We start from the raw sequence: 20,381 nt of genomic DNA, 5'->3' as shown, positions 1-20,381 counted from the left end.
GGACAATCAGGGGATCAGGCCTAGTCAGCATGGGTTTATGAAAGACAGGTCCTGCCTGATGAACCTGATCTCCTTCTATGACAAGATGACTCGATTATTGGATGAGGGAAAAGTTGTGCATATTGTCTACCTAGACTTTTGAAAAGCATTTGACACTGTCCCCCATAGAATTCTCATGGAAAAACTGTCCGCTCATGGCCTGGATGAGCATGCAGTCTGCTGGATCAAGCACTGGCTGGATGGACGGTCCTAAAGAGTGGTGGTCAATGGAGTTAAATCCAGCTCGCGGCCAGTCACAAGTGGTGTTCCTCAGTGTTGGGGCCATTTCTGTTTAACATTTTTTTGATGATCTTGATAAGGACATAGAGTGTATAATCACTAAGTTTGCAGATGACACGAAGCTAAGCAGGAGCGTTGATCTGCATGAGGATAGGGAGGCTCTGCAGAGAGACTTGGATCGATTGGATTGATGGGCCAACGCTGATGGAATGAGCTTCAACAAGGCCAAGTGCTGGGTCCTACACTTGGGCCACAACAACCCCATGCATCGCTACAGGCTTGGGGAAGTGTGGCTGGAGAGCTGCCTGGCAGAAAAGGACCTGGGGGTTCTAATTGACAAGCGGCTGAACATGAGCCAGCAGTGAGCCCAGGTGGCCAAGAGGGCCAATGGCATCCTGGCTTGTATTAGAAATAGTGTGACCAGCAGAAGGAGGGAGGTGATTGTCCCCCTTACTCAGCACTGGTGAGGCCGCACCTTGAGTATTGTGTCCAGTTCTGGGCACCTCAATACAAGAGAGATATCGAGGTGCTGGAGCGAGTGCAGAGGAGGGCAATGAAGCTGGTGAAGGGCCTGGAGAATAAATCTTATGAGGAGCGATTGAAGGAGCTGGGACTGTTTAGTCTGAGGAAGAGGAGGCTGAGGGGAGACCTCATCATTCTACAACTACTTGAAAGGACACTGTAGAGAGGTTGGTGCTGGTCTCTTCTCACAGGTAATTAGTGATAGAACAAGAGGGAATGGCTTCAAGCTGCAGCAGGGTAGGTTTAGGCTGGACATTAGGAAAAAATTCTTCACAGAAAGAGTGGTCAGACACTGGAATAAGCTGCCCAGGGAGGTGGTGGAGTCGCCATCCCTGAATGTGTTTAAGACTCGTTCAGATGTGGTGTTGGGGGATATGGTGTAGGGCAGAACTTTGTAGTGTGGGGTTGATGGTTGGACTCGATGATCCCAAGGGTCTTTTCCAACCTGAATGATCCTATGATTCTATAATTCTGTGATTCTGGGTGCTGCGCTGTGGAGGCTCCTGTGCTGGCTCCTGCTGGACACAGGCAATGAGGACAGGCTGTGAAGCTCTGGGCTGGGAAAAGAAGACGAATACAACAACCCTCTGACCGACAAGGTCTGATACTTTTAGCTGAAGGTAGGTATAACTCTGAGTGCGGACCCAGTGGTGTGGGAAGAGAAGCTGGTAGTGGAGAGTAAGACCAAAGAGGCCACCTCCATGGGGCAGCAGTGTGATAAGGGATAGAAGTGGTAGGTAACCACAGGATGTGGGGTTTGGTGGGGAGTAGTGTTTAACAAAATCATACCAAGTCCAACAGAGGAACCATGGGGAGAAAACCTTGGAGTCCAGGGGCAGATGCATCTCTATGGGGAGCTGTGATGGTAGCATGAAGGTCTGCAGAGTTGCTGAAGAAGGGCTCCAAGCCCTGCAGAAGGCAGATGTAAGGGGAAGACCTGATACTGTGATGAGACCCGCTCATGCATGGAAGGAAAATGTTCACTCTGCTGCTGTGCACTGGAGGGGCAGTGGAGGCTGCTGGCAAGGCTGTGGTCCAGGATGGGATATCCGTTGTCAGCATGTTGGGGGGGACGAGGGTGGCGAGGGAGTGAGATGAAAAAAATAACATCATAGATGTGAGAACAGTTTCAGTCCCTGGAGAGAAGAGAAAGGAAATCGGTGCAGAAAACCCCAGAGCTGTGAGTTTGCGGGTGAGGGAAGCCAGGAGAGCTGCTGGAGGCGCTGGAGGAGCGTGGGAGGTGAGAGGAGTGAGGAGGACTAAACATTTGGGTGAAGGCGTATCTTTCTGTCCCAGGATTATCTCTGCTGAAGCGCAGCAGCACCAAATCCGTGTTTGCTGGATCCCAGCTTCCGAGCAACCAGCTTTCTGCAGCTGCGCTTTCACATCCTCGCTGCCTCTGGGAGAGGGGAGGATGGTTTGTAACGGCGCGAGCGTGGCAGAGGTTGTACACAGCTTGGGGGCTGTGAATATTAACAGCGAGGTCTGGTGCAGGAGAGGGTGGACCGGGACTCCAGTACTCTCTCAAAGCCAAAACCATACAGTTTTTTTTTCCCCTGGGATTTCTGAAGCTCTCGGGGAGAGGAGGGGGTGACACCCAGAGGTGTTAGTGTTTGCAATGCGGCTATGTGGAAAGCTGTGCATTTTGGCTGCTACACTGTTTAAGGTGCATATGAATAACTCAACTTTTCAGTTTGATTTGAGCCAAAGCTTTTCTTTATTCTTGCTGAAACAAGCAAACGAGCAAAACGATTTCAGCTTCCTTCCTTTGCACGTGGCTTTAGCAAGAGGAGCGCGCTGGCTTTTCTCTAGGCACCGCTCCAGAACAGGGAAGAGGAGGTGGAGGCTCACTTCTTGCCCAGCGGTGAAGATGTTGGTTTTGGATTTGAGTTTGCACCTCAGATTGAGATGTGACCTCAGATTGAGGTTGCACCGTTTCCTGTGACAGGTCTGACCCGTCCCCTCCCGTCTCGGGGCAGCCCTGAGCCGTGGGTGTTAGAGGGAAGGGGAAGGCTTCCTCATGAAATGTTGCTGCATCGCCTTATTTTAAAACGTTTTAAAAGTCACTCGACTTGGAGCCCATGAGTATTATTAGCCTCAGTTCTAGTGATTAGGATATTCATTAAGTATTGGGGACATCTGAGTTTTGGTAACGGCTCCCAGGAACCGGAGGATAGGAATGATCTCAAGCAACAGAGGTGAAGGGAATCCCATCTGACGGTGACAACAAGGTTTGCAGGGAAAAAAAAGAGAGTCGGGAGGGTTTGTACGTCAATCTCATGTTGGCACTGAGTCCCTTGCTAGTACACCAGGAGTAGAATTGTCACACACGATTGCTTGCATCCTACCCTCCTTGAAAGATGAACATACAGCTGTATTTTTCATGCTAGAAATACATCTAATTATCTCCAATTCACATGCTCTCATCAGGTTGTATAAACACCTTGGACGCAGCACGCTTGCAGAGACTTTAGGTCTAGCCCTAGTTCCTTGGGCCAGCAATGCCATGGCTGCGACTGTCTCCTCACCCAGGAGGCTGGATTTGGGCTTCCTAACTATAATGTCAACTAAAGCCTGGAGATCCAATCATCTCAGAGAGCAACACTGCCCCGTTAGTGGGCTGCCATACGTTACTTTCGCTAGGGTTGAAGAACCTGGCTTTGAAAGAAGAAAGCCTTGTTACTATGAAAAAGCATTTTTCTTCAGTTTTGCAGTAGCGGAGAGGTAGATTTCTCAGAAACATTTACAATGGTCAGGAAATCACGTAAAAATGGAGAGCACTGACGAACTTGCAGTCGTGGGATAACCTTCCCCCAATCTGCTCGGTGGCTGGTACATAGGAATGAATGCAAATGGACGTGTGTGTGTTTAAACTTGTCTTTTCCACTTATGTCTAGTGAATTAATTGATTAATTTATTATTTCATACTGGTGGCTGACTCAATTTACTTTTTGTTGGCTTTTAATGATTTAGGATGGTTGTTAATATTGTTTCATTATTACTAAGTAGTTCAGAGTCTGGGCTCAGCCTGGGCTTTTATTAATTATTGTTAAATCTAAAGAAATAAAAAAACATTGCAATGTGGGAAGTGAGGAAAAGACAGGCATGTGAGGCAGCATTATCAGTATGCGCTATACCCCCTGCAGCAAGGATTTCTGTCTCTTTCTGCTCATTTATTGTGTGTTTATTTGCCTTTTCATTTTCCCATGATGATGTCAATATTAAGGGAAAAATGCTGAAACTGAGGGATTTTAGCCTTTGATACAGAAGGATTACAGCCTGCAAACAGGATAAAGGGTTCCTAGTCTTATTTTGAAACCTTTAATTGACTTCAGCAGTAGCAGAATCTGGCTCTAAATGCATTTGGATTGTGTGCACTCCACAAGAAATGTTCAATATTATGTGCAGCAAAGTTAAGAATCAGAATGTGCTTTTCTTTAAAAGGAAAATGGAATTATCTTAGAAAACAAGAATCAGACTCTATCTGCAGATTCACTGGTGGGATAAGCTGCAATACAGGCTCCAGGCCTTAGAGCTGCCAAATATTCTGTCACTCCAAAGCCAGGTCTTTCCACTAGCTCCTATTTCCATGTTCCCTCTCTTATATATATATATATACACACACACACGCACATATATACACACACAAATTTTTATTTATATTTTATATTTATTTATTTATATTTAGTTTATTTAGTGTTTTACAGACCCTCACTTAAAATGGGTGCTAAATGAAGTCTAAAATCTAATGCTAGGGACTTTATCTTGAATGCTATATGGATTATTTCTATATCTTTTTTTGTTGTTGTTTTTCTCGTTGTTATGGTATTTGCTCCATACACACCTGATTGTTTTCTCCCTCTACGGAAAGTTTCCTTCAGTATGCTGGAAATCATGAATCACAGATCAATTGATTTGAGAAAGTTAAAGAGAGCAGCTCTGTGGGCTCATCAGCCCGACCCATGGGGCGATGGTTTTGGCACGGTGTCCCAGCTCTCGCAGACTGGTGGGTTCTCAGCTGCAGTGATACAAACCAAACAGCACCTCCGCCCTACAGTAGAAGACATTTCTTTTGTGGTAGGCACCCCCAGAGGTCTTAACAACGTGTAACCTGGTGATATCTGAATGTGAGGGTGGCTCCTGGGTCTTTGGCAGAGGCAGAGGTCTGCTGCGGACGCGGACCATTCGATGCTCTGTGTGCCGAGGAGGTGACCGGCTGCGTGCGCCAACTCTGCCTTCGTCTCTGGTTATTCCATTCCTGAGGTCAGGTGCGATTCCCGTAAACTGTCTGAGCACCAGTGATTGCAGCACTGATGTACATGAGTAAACAAAAAAGGTTACGCTTGCTGAAACTCCCTAAGCTCTGCGCTGCTTATTTTTTCCCCCCATTTTTATTATCTTCACATTGGAAGCTCTGTGCATCTGGATTCCCAATGGATACGCTGCTGAGTCAGATGTGAACACGTATTAGGAAGGGATGGCCTCCCTGCTTGGTGCCTCTCTGCCTTTGGGATGATTCCCAGCTCACCCAGGACCGTGCTGCTGGGTGGCTCTATCTGGAATGGCATAAAACCGGACCAGCGTAAGGGATTCACACAGGTCAGCTCTCTTTCCCCAGCTTTGTTCCCTAACTGTCCCTCCATGCACACTTCTTGTGCTGCTCATGGCCAAAAGCTTCACACGACCCCCACCACTGCGGGGGGGTTGGACTAGATGACCTTTAAAGGTCCCTTCCAACCCAACACATTCTATGATTCTATGATTCTACAATAACACAAATATCTGCAGCCAAGACCTTACTCTTCACTCTTGTGAACTCCCAAGTGCCCAAAGCCCTGTGAGGTTTGTAAGAATTCAGTATCAAAATGGAATCTTCAGTTTTCTGAGTAATTTCTTGCCAATGAGATACAATGTTTCTCCAAAAAAAAATGTGGCATACTTCATTTTTACTGATTCTAGGATAAGCCTGATGAAGGCAGGCAGACTTTCTTCTGGTTATAAATAGCTGAAAGAGTAAGTGATCATTTAGCATAATTTACAAAAAAACACACCTTAAATTCTGCCTCTTCTTTATGGCCGTAAGACCTGTTCAGACACCTCTCTGCTGAACCAGTGCAGGCAGCATACACGTAGTAGTTAGAGTTTTTTAATGATTCATATCTGTCTGAGCCCTGAAATCACTGTTTGGTCGTTATTCAGATCTTACTCAGAGGTAATTCCCATTGTATGGTGGTGCTTCTCTGGCAGCTGTTGCAACCCCTGGCTTTGATGTCTTCTTTTGCTTTGTGCCAGCACCCTCCTATCAGTTGAAGTGGCTCCTGGTCTTGGTGCTTCTTCTCTTTCCGCAGAGCTTTTGGGAACTCTGCATGGAATAGCAGTTAATGGCTTTTTTTTTTTGCTTTCTTTGCATGATTTCAGTAGCCTGGATGGTAAGCAGATGTCTACAAGCCATTGTATAGGCATTACTAGTGTCGTGGTTTGGGCCCTCAAACCAGGACAACTAGTTTGAAGCCTGATGGCCAAAGTCAAGAATGAGGGTAGGAAGTGGAAATCTATATTCCAGCTTTGCCAGGTGTCCCCACACAGATCAGACTGTCTGTACATCCTATTTCTGTCTTTGAAATGGGTGAAAATAAGACAGAACTATTCCACAAGTCTCTTCCGAAGCTTTATTTACTTCAAACCTTCAGGCAACAAACAATACATAGAGGCAAATACTTTTTTTTTGCTTGTTTGCTCTTTGCTGGCTTTTGGGAAGAAAATTCTAAGTTTGCCTGGTTTCTGCTGTTCCAAGCCTTGCTGACAGTAGGAAAGTTTTGTCCATAAAGCTATGCATGCGTAATTTCACTAACGAGAGCTATTACTGTGAGGACAGACACAGCAGTGTGGTAGCACAGCCAGTGGATGTCCCGTTCAACATTACAAACCATCATGGAAAAGTTGTCCTGGAGTAGCTCCACTGCACTGCTGGGCCCTGCTGCCATGGTCTTCTTGGGTTAAAAAGAAAATAAAATCATATATTCCCTTGCATAGCTCTGCTGGGGAAACTTCAAAGGGCAGAGCACAACTTAAACAGGGACTATGGTATTCTCTCTGTTGTTGTGGCTCTGGGGATTTTGGGTGTGAAGAGGTGCGGTCCCTGATTGACAGTACATGGCTGGCAAAAGCCTCATGCAGAGGCAGAGTTGTACCAGCCAAACCTGTGGATTTTGGTTGTGGGGCAAGGTGGGGCTGAAACAGACTTCACTGGTGAAACGTCGGTTTTAGCAATACCCTCTACGTCCCTGTTAGAAACGCTGCTGCAGTGCAGCGATCTCAGCCAAGCGCTTAAAAGACAGAGATGACTTTGCTCAGGTGGCTGAAGAAGGGAGCTTTCTGGTACAGTAAATGTTTTGTCAGAGTAATGTCTGTTTTCTTTCACTTTAATTTTCCCAGTCTATTGTAAGTCACAGCTGGGCAGGTAACCATCTGTTAATGAGTAATTCTCGTGTCTGATATCAGCATTGATCTGGTTCATATTTTGCAATGTAATGTCATCTCCTGAGTGGGCTTGCTTGGAGCTTCTTGTTATTGCTATGCTATGCTTTTAATTAGCTCCTGAAGGGAAAGAGGCGGGAAAGGTCTAGATGGTAAATCGGCTCTGATTACAAGCAACATTGGGTCAGCTCCCCTGGAGGTGTTCTTAAGTGCTTGCTGAGTACACCAGCGATCATCTCCAAGGGTCAGGCGCTTCATAAACTCTTCATTCCCTGTGGTTTGGGGAGAGTATCTCGCTACATGGCATTCCCATCTACCCACAAAGACATTAATGATTAACAACGATAACAGCTCTGCTTACTTAGAAAACTAAAATACCCTAAAGTCAAGTAAATCACAGTCCCTTGTGAAAGCTCGTTGCTGATTCACTCTCCTGCTTTAGCCCAGCCCTGGAAGTTTCCCTCTGCCAGGCCAAACCTTTGTGAGAGGAGAGCAAAGATGAAAGTCTGTGCTCCTTTCACTGTTGTCTTGGCTCTGACTCTGAGCAGTGACTGTGCAAGGACGGTAAGTCTGATTCCTCTGTTTTGGAGTGGTGGATCACCTATGTGCTGGCTGTCAGGACAAGGTTGCCTTAGGGTCGGAGGAGCGAAGCTGCTGACCAGACTGAAAGAAAGAGTACTTCGAATGAAAAATAAAAGAGATTTGCTAGATGAAGCCTCACAGCAATGCTGACTAATCGGGGGGCCTGTAGGATAGCTGGTCCCATACGCACCAAGATATTGAAATATTTGAAAATGCATCTCAGAAATGCGTTGACACAAGTAGGTACCTGCAGTAGCAGGAAAGGAGAGTGCTACCACATCAGACTTTACTGCTACCTGGTAACCGAACACACCAGCTTCGGTAACCATCTCCTTCTTTTCAAACCTCTCCCTGTTTTCATGCCATGCCCTTCAGTCAGTGATTTCATCGGGTGCTTTGTGTCTTTTTTTTGGGGTTTGTCTGTGAGGCAGCTGCAGCACTGCTGAGCGTGGCCGTGACGGTTTGACTTTGCCTGTCTGCTTAAATCCCACCATGGCCTGGTGTCCACATGGGCTAGCAGTGTAGCTGATAGCCAGGACCCCGGTTGTTTGGCTTTATGTTCAGCCTTATTTCACTAGCTAGTTTAAAACTAGCTCAGATCTACTTAAATGATGGTATAATCCTGACTGCCCCAGTGAAGTACAGAAGTATCCCCTTAGACATTGCAGGTGGGAGCAGAGAGGAATATTCATGGTGCCTAGGAAAAGATCAGCCCTGGCTGAGGCCATTAGAGACTGCTCAGTGCTGGCAGAGTTGCTGTAGAATGCAAAAACTGTTTCTTCCTCAGAACTGTTCAAGCCCTCCCTATATATCTTAGCAACAGCTTTGTCTCATCCCTTACTTGTTACGTCCCCTACCCAGTTCTGTGTTCATGATGTGCTGCATCCTTGACTGCTTTTGTGATGTTTTTGTTTTGCTATCGTTCAGCTCTCAGCACCTTTGGTGGCAGCAGCACTTTATGTGTGTTACCATTTTTTATTATTTCCTGTGGCTTAAAATCGGCTCAGCCCTGCGCTCTTTGCTCGCTGATCGGCAAATCCAAATAAAGCAGAGGTCGCTTTTTTAACTAATGCCCTGGGGGTTACAGCTAAGTGGCAGGAAAAGTCAAATGCTCGGATATTATTTGTAACTGTGAACTGGCCCCAGAATGCATATATGCTTCCTACAGAGAGAAACAGGAGATGTATCCTTTGGCAATAGAAAGATATAATGGAGCAGAACTTTGGCCTTTTTTTGTGCTGTGCTGGGTTTTCCTAGTTTAACAGGAACCTTTCACGAGGCAGTGTTTATCTACCCTCTTTCACCAGACTGTGCCCCAGTAAAAATCACACACAAATAATGAGATTTTTGCAGAAGCACTGGGAGAAAGACAATTTCAGGGCGCCCTGGAAAGCACGTTTGTCTCTATCGGATGGTTCCCAGAGTGAATTTGTGTCTCCAATCCACATTCTTTTTTTCTCTTTGTAGCACTACAAATCTGGGGCAGGAAGAGGCTCAAAACATGAGTTCACTCGCCCACAAGGTACAAAGTCAAATCCAATAGGTTTCATGACAGTAAGAACGATCTGCCTGTCTGTATCCACGCTGTGCAAGTCAATAGTAAGCCTGTCTTTGTTTCAACATGAATAAGGATTATGGAATGGTTATGCCAATATTAATTTCTATGTAGAGGGGAATTTGGGATTAGCGCAGGAATCACAGGTAATTTTCCTTCAGGTGTGGATTAATGGGAAGGTGCTGATAGGAATTTAGTTTGTCTCAGCTGGAGTGGCTTATATTCACTCATAACATGGTGTGGCTGTAGATGTGCAACTTCCTTTATTTTAATCAGAGCTGCGTCTGCCCTGCAACTTTAAAGTGTCTGAGCGCTTTGATATGCATAGGTTCAATTTCTGCCGCAGCCCTTGATCTCCCTGTGGGAGAAGGGTTTGAGCCCCGTGTAATTTGCTGGGTTGCATTTGTTTTGATGGCACCTAAATAATCAGACATCCTGGCTGTGTGCGCGCATTGCAGGCTTCAATTTTTAAAGCTTTTGTTGTCCTGTGCTTTTGCTGTTAAGCGAATCAGGCCATGAATCAGGCCATTAGTGGTGCCTTTATAGCTTAGTCTTTAATGGAGTTTGGGATGCAGTATGTCTTCTGAATGGATGTATTTTCACAACTCCCCTAACTGCTTATAACAGGAGGTATGAGACAGAGAAGGTAAATATCTGAACATTTGCTTAATTAGTTCAGACAATGAGAACCAGGGTTGAAAAATATAATACGTAGCTATTTTACATTGACAGATAAGGGGACAGTTAGGACAGATAGAATGACCATAATTCCAAACGGTTAGGAAGGGGGTTGGACCACAGGGACAGGTTATTTTTCCCATGATGCTAATAACTGGCCTCAGCGGCTCTTTGAGATAATAAGTCTGGGCTTGTGAGGGTTAACAGATATCTCAAGGGTGTGCAGGAACCCCAGCAATGATGGAAGGGGTAACCTCAGGATAACTACTAGTTGTACATCGTCACTGAGAAATGGAAATGCGCCGTGCTGCCAGCTTGGTTGTACGCCCCATTTCTCTCCTACAGCAGAGGCTGGCTTTCCATTCACGCTCACAGCTCTCAGAAGTGATTGCTTTAAGTTTAATGGTTAAATAAGCTCTGACAGTTTTTCATTGTCTTTTTTATCTTCAGTCTCCTTCATTCTCGAGACTCATCTTGAAGGATTTTTTTCTGTTAGACTCCCACTAGCCTTCCTAGACTCCCACCACTCTTCCTTAGGCTCCCATCGCTGACGTGATAAAGATAAAACTTGCCCTTTTCAGACACCCAGTCCCATTAATTTCTCCCAGTTGTAAGGAACCTGCTTATCTCAAAGGGAAGGTGGTATGATCAAAATTATCTGTCATCTCCCCCAACCTTTAAAACCTTCTTTCTCCTGACTGTTTCTATTTCAGTTTGTACTGTCTGGTGCCTTAATTGTTTTAAACAGATGTTACAATGTGATATGGAGCCTGAAAGGATACTACTTCAGAAATCAATTTAATATGCTATTACAATACAACATAATTAGAAACGATAATTGCAATTAATGAATATAATTGGCATTTGCTGTACCAGAAATTGCAATATATTTTGAGCGGAAACGATCTAAGATCTTTATTCTACTGCAGAGCCCATTAATCTTTGTTGATTCAGTCATTATGTAGGATTTTAAGCCTCTTCTTATGCACTAGAAATTGCAGAGACACAGAGCGCAAAGTACAGCTGATAAACTTGAAGATATCTATCTTCATAATTTCATATGATAACACATAATACGTGTACCTGTGGGTTGGATCTGCATGATGAGGTTTTTATTCTTGTATTTCAGTGTTTACGGAGGATGGAAATTTATGCAAATTTCCTTTCCGGTACGGTGGAAGGTTTTATCACTCGTGTTTATCAAATCTATTTTCCCGAAAGAAATGGTAAGTTAACATTGCTCATAAATGAAGACAGCATTCAAATGAATATGTCATCCTTTTAATGCTTTAATCTTTGTTTTAGAACAATTAAGTTGAGCTTGATGTTGTACCCAAGGAGAGCCATGCAGTTGTCCTGTTTATAGTCATGGCCGTGAGGTCAAAACTCGTGCTCAGAGGGGAGGGAGCCCAGGCAGCGGGTCTCCAGGGCCAGAGAAAGCTCAAGAACTGCAGAAATGCTTCCTATTTGGCCTTGATATTGGAATTGCAACCTATATGAGTGGCAAGAGCTTGTACGGAAAGGCTGGGACCGATGGCACAACCTGATAGAAACCCTCTGCTGAGGGAGAAAGGAGAAATACAGACACCTGTAAGAGATGACGCTTGGTTAAGGAATTGTTGGGTTTGTGTGGGCCGTACTTGTACTGCAGCAGAGACCATCTGATTTGTGAGGAAAGTTCTTTTTTTTATTTTTTTATCCCATACCTTTAATTTCTATTCAGATTGGCAGCAGGCCCCTTTTGGGCGGTGCAGTACTGAGAGGCGAGGTATTACTCCCGCTTGTAGGGTAATGATTTATTCTACTAGTGTGTTTAAGGCCAGGTCTCCTTGTTTTGAGCAAAGGTTATTCTTTTACATATGCAGAAGTTGTTAAAAGTATTTGTTATTCATTTTGGGGTAGGAGCAGTCAGGTGGGAGACCTACTGCAGTGAGCACTGGATAAACAAGACTAACTTTGCAGACGAACCTATGTAATGGGCACACGTGAACAGAAACCAAAGGCAACAAAGCAGGGAATATATGGGTACCAGTAATGTGAAAATATATGCACAGATGAACTATGTGAAAGGGACATACTTGCATGTTTTCAGGGTGGAGATAATATTTTATATTTTTCTCCCATGCAGGGCAGAGGTCTCATTTTTTATACTGGACTGTCTAATTTTTTCATGATCTGTGTCATCTTTGCGATGGCACATCTGTTTGAAGTGTAAGTGCTGGTGTAATGTAAACAACAAAACACATACCTTCTTACACAAATAGACACAGAGCTGCAAGCTAGGAGACCACTTCTGAATTTCCCCAACATCCATAGATACAATCCAGATAAGAAAAGCCTCAAGGAAACAAGAACTTGAGAATATCTTAACTAAAGGAAAGCAACTGGAAAATTTTTCCAGCTTGAACCCTGTCTTTGATGTACTGTAGCCACAAAGACTTTGACCTTTGGACCCACTTAATTTCATGCAATGCTTAAGATGGATCTTGTTAATACATGACACTGTGTATTTGGTTTTGGCCAGTTGGGCCACAGAAATGGAAAAAAAAGGAAAAACCTGTGAATGGATGGGGTCCAAGGTTAGAGCACACTTTAGAGCTGACCTTGGACAACTTGCTCTCATGCTTGCAATTTTTAAAAAGCCATTTGCAAGTGGGGAGAGAAGGAGGAGGACAGCTGGAGCTGTTTGGTTTTGACAGGTCCTTTCACCCCATGGCCGACCTTCTGGCCAGTGTTTACTCTTCTTTGCTAAAAGCAACCCAACATGTGACTTCAGGCACAGAAATGCCAGGGAAAGAGCCCTGAGAGCAGCCAGGAAACCTGCTCTGTGCATTTTTGTGTGACTTGGCATTAGCCCATGCCGGACTGATGCTGAATAACTAATCCCAGGGGACCTGGCAGGCAGCAGGCGAGGGCAAGGCTTGTGTCCTTCCTGCTCCTGGCTGCCTGTGCTGCGAGCTGCTGGTAAGGATGGAGATGATGAGAGGCTGGATGCCACCTGCCTCTCTGGGGGCAAATACAAGGAGACCAGACCAGGAGAGTGCTGGATTACGCACTTAATGAGTCCATGTCTTTAGTCCTCAAGTCATACTTTTAAGGCAGGACTACAGGCAGGACTCTGTAGTGTGAGCCAAAGCCTGCTCCAATTGCCTTTAATTTTATTACATGTTTTCTCATACTACATATGACACAGATATTGTGTGCTAGCCCATCATAATAAGTTCAATAAAAAGATAGTCCTGCAGAAAGCTTTTAAGAGCAGTGTCTATCTTAATAAAAACCTCAGCATCTCATTTATGATAGCTAGTGTGCTGATTAAAAGGACTAAATGTGGAAGGCAAACAGACATGACCTTGTCCATTTGTAACATTGAATGTTTCAACATAAATCAGAGTCCTGACCACAGAAACCTCTTTGTACTTACTCTGAGAGCAACAAACAAGTTGTATCTTTATAAATATTTATCCAAAACACAGGAAAGAAGACAAAATAATTGCAGTATTCAAATCACAAACTTCCTTTAACAGCATCCTCTATTGCATTTCCCCTTAATTATAATCTCTTTTCACAGATAAAATCCTATTTAGATGCCTCTTACCAGCTACTAAAGATGTCACATAAATTTGCCTTATGTGTTGAAGAGAAAAAATTAACTGGAACTGTTGCTAAAGTTCATTAGTACCTCCAGAAAGAAAAAACAGTGTAGGGACAGACAAAATGGGGGTGCGATGAACACCCGTGAGAGCAGATGGGGAAGGTGGTCTGAATTGCAGCCAAGCCGTGGCTGCAGGGATGCTGCCAGTGCCCTGCCCCTGTGTCCCATGGTGGGACGGGTTCCTTCCAGATCCTCCTCGAGGGGAATGGCGGGAAAAGATCTTGGCTCAGATTTTGGCTGTGACTTGGAAGGTGTTGACTCATACCCTGGAGAAGCCTTATCCTGCGCTTGAGTGCTGGATGTGTGGGTCCACGTTGTGCCAGGTTGCAAGGGTGGGCTCAGGTCTGTATAGGAAGGGCATGATCTTACCATCTTCTCTGGCAACAGGAAGATTTGATACTTTGTCCACAGACTGAAAACAGTGCAAAGAAGGGCTTTTTGGCCAATTGGATTACAAGCTGGAGAGTGTATGCCAGTCCTGGGAGGAGAAGGACATGTGGGGTAAGCCAGGAGACACCAAGCATCTGTCTCTGGATTTTGCTGGTGCTGGTGGTGGTTGCTCTGGTGGTGTCAGGTGAAGCCTGGCCATCTCTCATGGTCAGGACAACACCTAAAAAGGTCTGAGGGAACCTCCAGGCCTTGAACACGGTGACAGCACTAGGCATGATGGCAGAGCTCTTTCCTTACACCAGTCTGTCGCTGGCCTGAGGCTTTGCTTGCTCTCCAAAACATCCTATTATTAAGTGTCCCAGTGCTCCTAATGGGTAAAATAGCCTGCTTTCCATTTATCCTGCCTACTAGTCAGGCCTCATCTGTGATAGACCTAAAATGTTGTTTAAATCAAGCCCTAGTACCGAACTTTTCTGGTGTAATTAATTCAGTATCTGTGTCTTTAAATTTTCACTTTTTTATTAACAATTTTATGCGATGGTCTGATGCAAAGACATTTGTTACAAATTTAGAGAGTGGGCCCATTTACAAGTAGCACAAAGAAATAATAAACCTGTTTGGTGTGGCTGCTGGAGGTAATATCCAGTGAGACCAAATTGTCATCCCATTTTTGGTAAGCCTCCCAGCGAAGAAGAGATTTTTAAAAGAAAAGGAGGGAGACTAGTGAAGTAGCTTTGAGGATGTGCTGAGCTTCCCCCAGACAGTGAGAGATACTGGCGGAAACCAGAAAAGGATTGTGTGAATGTGCAAGAAGCCTGGTACTGAGAAGGCAGCCTGGCACCACAGGGGAGGACCAACAGCATCGTAGTCACTGTGGGGCGATAGGGAAGGAGGGGAGTCGTTGTGAACAGCATTGGATGGGAGAACCAGTGGGTTGTGGAAAGCTGGTGGAAGAAGCCCCTGTCAGGGTCTCTGATAAGAAAAAACATTTAAGAAGGAAAAAAAAATGAGTTTCCATTTGCTTAGAACTTGGCTGCTGCTTGACAGACTCCAGAGAGTATTAATTTGCATATAAATTGTTTTTTTCCCCCTAATGATGAGAGTTTGCTTGAATTCTTTAGGTGTATACAGGACCTTTTCCATTTGCCTTTTCCATTCTGCCTAGTGTAACGTCCCTCTACTAAATCAATAATTATGTCAGTCAGAAAAGTTAGAAAAGTTTGGACTCTCCTTCCCTGTCATGGCTGGCACAGATGAAGTGTTTGGTCGGAGATGGTTTTGCCAACAAAGACATAAGCAGTGCACTGCCAAGAACTACTTTTAACTTACGCCTCACCTTAATCCTCATGTGTAATAGACGATGCTTTATAAAAACACGATCCACTTCCCACCAAAGGAGCCCAGAGAAATTTCCATTAACTCCCAGCAGAGTCGCTTGGGCCTTAATGCCTGTGAGAAAACAGCCTCTTTAAGAAGGTGTCAAGTCAATCTGCACTAGACTACTGAGCACCTTTTTTTTTATGGACCTTATATAATTGAGGTCACCAAACTTAATATGCGTGGCCTATTCAGATGCTCCATAGGAATTAAGCATTTTAAATACCACATAGCATCTAATTAAGAAGCAAAGTAAGGCAGTTAAAATGGTAGACATGCTCTACAATAAAATTTCAATCTAGCTTGTGACGTCCTAGGGTGAAAAAATATTTTATAACGCAACTGGTAAGGTTGTTAACTTATACTAACTTAACACAAGATATGACAAAAACACAAATAATAAAAACAAATTATTAGTCACATTAGGTAAAGCAAACCCCTATTTCTTCCAGTGCTGTGTAGCCACTCATTTTCCTGTGTAGTGGCAGCCGATATTTATTATGCTGCATTAGAACTGGTTGGGGAGGATGTTTTGGTGGACGGCGCATTGGGACACAAGGTGGACCTCCAAGGTTCGGCCTCAGTTCAGTCACACACTCCCTGTGCGGCCTCGGGGAAGTCTATAAGTCTACCCCTGCAAATGGAGAATAACAGCTTAATGCTCCTTGGAGTGCTATGAGTCTTGGAGATAACAGACTGAGGAGGGCAAGGAAAGTGCGCGGATGGAGTTGTCAAAGTTTGTCTCCGTAGGATTCCCACGGGCGGCGTTGCGTGCAGGATTCAGCCCGCTGCTCTGCAAAAAGAAGTTTTATCCGTGCATTTGGAAATCACCCCCACGTCAGCTATTTCCTCATTTCGCCTGTCAAGTTAAAAAATAGAAATGCTTTAAAGGAACTGAGTGCAAAATACATTTGCCGCTGAAAGCTAAGAAAAAGTCCCTCTGTGGACAGTCTTCTGCCTCCACAGATTATTAAAGTAACTGGCAGGCATAAAAAATGGGTTGGGTCCTGTTTTGCTTGCTTTGTAATGAATAAAGGAGACATAATTTATTTGCTTCGGTTTTGGTTTTTATTTCTGTCTTTCGTTTTCTAATCTTAGAAATAGAAAGAAGGTTGAGTTTTTCTGGAGGATTCATCAGAGATCTCAGGTCCTGCTTCCACATCTCATTCTTAATCTGTATTTTGTTTGAGAGAAATGGTGCAGAGCATCTTTAACAACAACTTAAAGCATATTTGTGCTCTGGTGTTCAGAGATTTTGAATGAAACATGCTAATTAGGGAAAAAAGTATGAATTTCCAGGTTGCCAAAGAATTGAGTCCGTATAGATTCAGTGCAAGCATTCAGGTTGTTAAAAACTGCACTAAACTGCACCTTTAATTCTTTTCAGGTGTTCAACAACACATAACTATGACCGGGACAGGAGATGGGGTCACTGTGCTTTATTGCCCGAAGACCATGCAGGTAAGACGAGGCATTGCTGAGTTGCTCCAGATACCTGGCTCCTACTTTGCCACCTGCAGTAAGGAGGGACGGTGCCTTCAGTGTACTTTTATTTGGTGTACACAGAACAAGCCTTCACCTTAGCTGTTTCTGCGATCTCTCTGTGACTCTGCATAACCATAGCATTAGACTGTGAATATCACACAGTCTTTAATTTACTCTCACTTGATTAACTTGAAGTCATGGAGAGAAATGATGGTAACACCAACATGGAAACCTAAACTCCTGCTGGAGCCGAGCACAGAGATGATTGTCTTCTCATCCCTCATGGCTTGGATGTGCCTTTTAGTTTTCCCCTGATTTAACCAGCTACATTTTTCTGTCTCTTTGACCAGTTAATTTTTTAGAAGGTACAGAAACATTTCACACCCTGTGCAACGTATAGCCATCACTTCCAGCTGTCCCTCCTCAAGATCTCAGGGTGAAGAGCAAACCTTCAAAACCAGACTTCCTTGGGCTGTGAGCTGCATCAGGGAAGACGAGAGGACAGACACATTCATTGCAAGAGTACTGAGGGACAATGAAAGGGTTACTTAGGGGAGCAGTGCTATGGCTTTGTGTGGTCACCACACTCTAGTGCTAAAATTACCTCATTGTGAAAGTCTGTCTAAAACGGGAAGCAAAGGTCTGCGGCAAACTCTCCTTTCTATGTAAGTTGCTTTTATTGACACACTGGGTGAAAGCATCACGTCCCAAGCAGCTCAGTGGGGAACATGCATCCCTGTCCTCAGCAGTACCTCGATGGTTGGCCCTTGCTTGTCTCTGTCTCCCCAGCTTGATGTTTCATGACCTGCCTGCTGGGGAATCTCATTTTATAAGGAAGGCATATGTCTAATTCTCAATTTATAGTGACAGACCAGCACTGAGCAATCAGGTGTTGCACTGATGCCCCTGAGGTTTTTTTTGGATCTGTGTCCAAATGCTGATCATGTTCCTCTTTTCTCCTTCACACTACTTTCATATGTGACCTGGCTTGTTTAGTCTGTGGCATACAACCAGATGCCCTTAGATGTTTGCTTCCCGCTTTACAATGAAGGGCATTTTCCACCATCCACTTGCAGGGAGTTCTCTGTCATGTCATGAGACTTGTTGACGAGTTGATTACAATCTACCAGAGTGCTTGAAAAGCCAACGTTAGCTGAATCATGCTGAGAGTCTAAAATTAAGCAGTGCACACCATCATCATTTTAAACTTAACAACTTTAAATTATTTTCCAGCCTGGCTTTAAAACAGATTAACAGTAGATCAGAGACAAACGACCTAACCCCAAAACAAGCAGCAACGCATGTGCCTTTGTAATGCAAGTATGTCAGACACAAACGTAGACTTTATAGACAGTTCATGCTTACAAGAGCCAGGTTATGAGGGCTGCACTTATTCATGAGTGCCCTCCCAGAGCTTGAAATATTGGAAGCGGTAACTCATGACTGCTTTAATCCTCCACTGAAACATTGACTGTCACGTTGGTGGCTGGCTGATTCAAGGAGGCTTTTCTGGTAGCTGAAGGAGGAGCTCTCTCCAAGCCTAGCATTTCATTTCTGGGGGTGCCTTGTGCCACCTCTGTGCCTCCCTAAGCCCATTGCCATGGTCCTACCAGCTCCACATGCAGCCATCTCCACAGCTAGCTGGCATCCCATAAGTCTTTTGGGGCTTCCTGGCTCATTTTTGCCTGTTACCCACTGCAGCATTGGATAGGGTGGTTTGCAACAAGGTCTGCCTGCCCCTTGCTGAGGGATATCCCTGACAATATACCCTAACGTCAGTGAGGGCTTGTCTTGACTACTGTTTTTTTTTTTTTTCTCCAGAAAAAAAGAGTTAAATGTGTGAGAGAGGAAAGGGAAAAGAAAATAGGATGGGGTAGCTGGAAGAGACAACTGCTGGTTGTTGCAATGAAAAGACTATCTCCGAAAGCAATAAGAATTTCGTAAAATTAAATTAAAATGTCTTTAGGTGTTCACTTATTTATAGACATAAGTCTACTTATTTTTTAAGCAGCAAGCACTATGTTTGGACTTGGAAAAGTCTTAGCAGATCACCAGCTATAGCTTAAAGAGAAAAGATTTATAGTGAGGTTGAAAGGAAGGAGCAGCACAATGGCTAAAGGGAATTTCAAGCAAACAGAAGGAAATTTAGTCTGCTGGGGAAGATAGCAAGGAAGAAAGAAGCAGTCCAACTGAATAATGTAGATATTTAAAATGTGGAAAATATATGATTTTGTTGTTAAAAAATCCACTAAAATATTAAATCTTTGGGGGAATCTCAACCACGTTATAGACACTTGAAAAAAAAAGAAAAAATGAATGTTTTTGGGGAGAGAGTATCCTTTGGCCATAAGAGATTGGTGAGGAGTGTGTGAACTGGGATGGTGAAGGAGCTGGTTGAAAGCAAAGGCTGAAGCATCAACTCTCTCCGGAACAAGAATACCATGTGTGCATGTGGCGTCAGCTTGAAACGATTGGAGCTGCTTACAAATTAGTGTTAAGCAAGTGTTGGAGGCATTGATCCAGAAAAGTACATCTGCCAACCTCAAGAGAAAGTTTAACCAAAAGTGTTTAGCTTTGGGATGAAGTGAAGCTCAGGTAGGAAGCCTCTGCTGGGGGGACAAGTTAGTACAGCATTGTACAGAGCCAGAGCTCACCATAATAACAACCAAGGTTCAAACCGCTCCTGAAATCACTGGGAGCTTTATTGCTGTCTTCAGGTTTCCAGAGGATCCTCTGCTTCTGCCCAGGGGATCTCTGTGGAGACCATGTGTAGTATCTGCCTGATGTGACCCCTTCATACACATGGGCCAACTGGGTTGTGAATGTGTAGTTTGTATGTATGCATGTATGGATACATGCATAAAAGTGCAACAAGTGGGTCTTCCAGACCTTGGGCAGTCTGCTAGGATTACTGCTCTGAATGTTTGGAAACCTTGGACAAATGGCCAAAACCCCAGAGAGGCCCAAACTTGGGAGAAAAGTGCCAGACAGTGAGTTTTTTTAAGAGATGTTTGGACAGATATGGAAAGAAGAAGTACAGTTGTGTGGGTTGTGAAGAAGGAGGAAGAGGCTTCACCCCAGGAGGGGCTCTGGGGAAGATCAGTCCAAGTTCTGGGAAAGGTAGGTGTCAGAAACAGAAAGTTTTTGTGGGAAGATATGGTTAGAAAGATGAGACAAGGCCACTGCTCGTTCAGCAGAGCCTCAGAGAGGTGAAGCTGAAGCCAAGGTGATTGCTAGCAACCTTGGAGTGTTTTTCCCATGAGGGTGGGCAGATACTGCTAGGTGGCTTTAGACTTTGGCTGAGATTTCAGGGACTTGGCACTCCCCAGTTAATGGCTAGTTAATGGAGAGCAGGATTCCCTGCAGGGAAGGAACTGTGAT

At 44.4% G+C, this 20,381-nt stretch overlaps 1 protein-coding gene across 3 annotated transcripts in view; it reads left to right on the top strand.

The window, feature by feature from the left end:
- The first annotated feature begins 7,686 nt into the window (after positions 1-7,686).
- HGFAC (HGF activator) overlaps positions 7,687-20,381 on the top strand; it is a 43,855-nt gene continuing 31,160 nt past the window's right edge. For all 3 annotated transcript variants that reach the window (XM_054203508.1, XM_054203509.1, XM_054203507.1), the window contains exons 1-4: positions 7,687-7,842; positions 9,328-9,382; positions 11,223-11,319; positions 16,903-16,976. In XM_054203508.1, the coding sequence (XP_054059483.1) occupies positions 7,777-7,842; positions 9,328-9,382; positions 11,223-11,319; positions 16,903-16,976 (292 nt within the window). In that variant the 5' untranslated portion in view covers positions 7,687-7,776. The remainder of the gene's footprint in view (positions 7,843-9,327; positions 9,383-11,222; positions 11,320-16,902; positions 16,977-20,381) is intronic.

The sequence above is a fragment of the Rissa tridactyla genome, chromosome 5 (assembly GCF_028500815.1).
Source record: "Rissa tridactyla isolate bRisTri1 chromosome 5, bRisTri1.patW.cur.20221130, whole genome shotgun sequence".
Classification (NCBI taxonomy): domain Eukaryota; kingdom Metazoa; phylum Chordata; class Aves; order Charadriiformes; family Laridae; genus Rissa; species Rissa tridactyla.
Note: the sequence above shows the minus strand (reverse complement) of the source record. Positions and strands in the feature narration are given on the sequence as shown.